Source organism: Euprymna scolopes, chromosome 1, assembly GCF_053919585.1.
Source record: "Euprymna scolopes isolate OS-2025 chromosome 1, ASM5391958v1, whole genome shotgun sequence".
NCBI lineage: Eukaryota > Metazoa > Mollusca > Cephalopoda > Sepiida > Sepiolidae > Euprymna > Euprymna scolopes.
Window position 1 is genome coordinate 31,040,535 of NC_136482.1, and position 1,858 is coordinate 31,042,392.

The 1,858-nt window shown below is 38.1% G+C and overlaps 1 protein-coding gene across 1 annotated transcript; it reads left to right on the forward strand.

Annotated features, from left to right (window-relative positions):
• The first annotated feature begins 960 nt into the window (after positions 1-960).
• LOC145280066 (uncharacterized) lies at positions 961-1,329 on the forward strand. The gene has a single exon (XM_080131758.1). The coding sequence runs from the start codon at positions 961-963 to the stop codon at positions 1,327-1,329; it is 369 nt and encodes a 122-aa protein (XP_079987884.1).
• The last annotated feature ends 529 nt before the right edge of the window (positions 1,330-1,858 follow it).

Here is a 1,858-nt window from a genome sequence, read left to right on the forward strand (position 1 = left end):
TCTCCTCTATACGACAGGAACTTTGAGTTTTTTAAAATAGTATTTTCAATTTTATTATGTTAAGATAAAAAGAGACAGGGGAAAAACGAATATATATATATATATATATATATATATATATATATATGTGTGTGTGTGACAAAAGTCTATATTCCAAATTTCAAGATGTTGATCATCTTACAATTTATTTCTTTAAGTATGTTGACTTACACAGTTCTTGACAGCACCTGTTTTGTAGTGCAAAACCATTCATTTAATTATCATATCAATCAATGAATCTATTCTGCCCTTAACTCCTTAGAAGAAATAGCACCTGTCTATCAATTAAAAAGAAAATATATATGACCATGATTACAAAATCCGAAAATTAGGAGACAAGAGTCAATTAACTTTTCGTTTTCTTTTATTACACCATTTTGAATTTTCAAGTAAAGCCAGTAAAATTTAAATTTCCGTATTAATACGTTGCATTTATTTTGATTTACACTAATAAAAAATATTTAATATATATATATATATATATATATATATGTGTGTGTGTGTGTGTGTGCGTGCGTGTGTATTTACTTCAATAATATTAATAATTGTTAAATCTATAACGTATGTTTATATATTTAATTTTCATACGAAACTAATTACTTAATATATTGAATTTTGTTTCCGGTAAAAAAAAAGTTGATTATGCATAAATTATATGTGTATGCAAGCAGGGTGCCTAGCGTTGGTCGATCGTAAAATACGATTGAATATATTTTAATTTATGCAGATTTTGTATTTATTATTAAAAACCCAATTCTCTATTGGTTAGTATATTGTACCCAATATATAGTAATGGCTGTCCAGTCTGGCTCGGCCATAAATACGCTTGAATATGATGTTTTAATTCATACATATTTCATTTTTATTATTATAGAGTCACCGTTCCATTTGGCTGTACGTGTCCCACAGAACACAAAGAAAATGGTCACAGATGCCTGGAACGGGTATCACTCCGTGCCAATCAAGAAGGAGGATCGGCACATCACCACATTCATTACGCTATGGGGCTGCTACAGGTACAAGGTAGCCCCCCAGGGATTCTTAGCCAGTGGCGATGCTTACACCCAAAGGTTTGACTCGCTTATAGACAACTTCAAGAACAAGGTCAAGTGTGTCGATGATACGTGCATGTGGGCTGACTCCATCCAGGAATCATTCCTGCAGGCATGCGACTGGCTTGATCTTTGTGCACGGAATGGGATAACACTAAATCCCAAGAAGTTCCAGTTCTGCCAAGACACCATCGACTTCGCTGGGCTTTCCATCACCCCAACGAATGTACAACCATAAACTAAGTTCCTGGACTCGATCGAACAGTTTCCTGAACAGAAAGATATAACCGGCGCCAGAGCATGGTTTGGTTTAGTAAACCAAGGAGCCTATGCCTTTGCCATGGTTAAGAACATGCAGCCATTCCGCCACCTCCTCAAGCCAAAAACACCTTTCGTATGGATTGAGGAGCTATCTGCAATCTTCCAGGAATCAAAGCAGGTAATGATCAAGGAGATGAAGGATGGTGTGAGACTCTTCCAACCGTCACAGCCAACATGTCTCGTCACAGACTGGTCCACTGCTGGTATCGGATTCTGCCTGTTGCAGAAGTCCCACAACTGCATCACAAGAACTCCAGTCTGCTGCAAAGCGGGGTGGAAGCTGTGCTTGGTCGGGAGTTGGTTTACACATGGGGCAGAGACCCGTTACTCCCCTATAGAAGGAGAATGCCTTGCAGTGGCGTACGCCCTCTACCAGACCAGGTACTACATCCAAGGTTGCCCTGATCTAACTGTAGCCACCGACCACAAACCTCTTGTAGGAATAC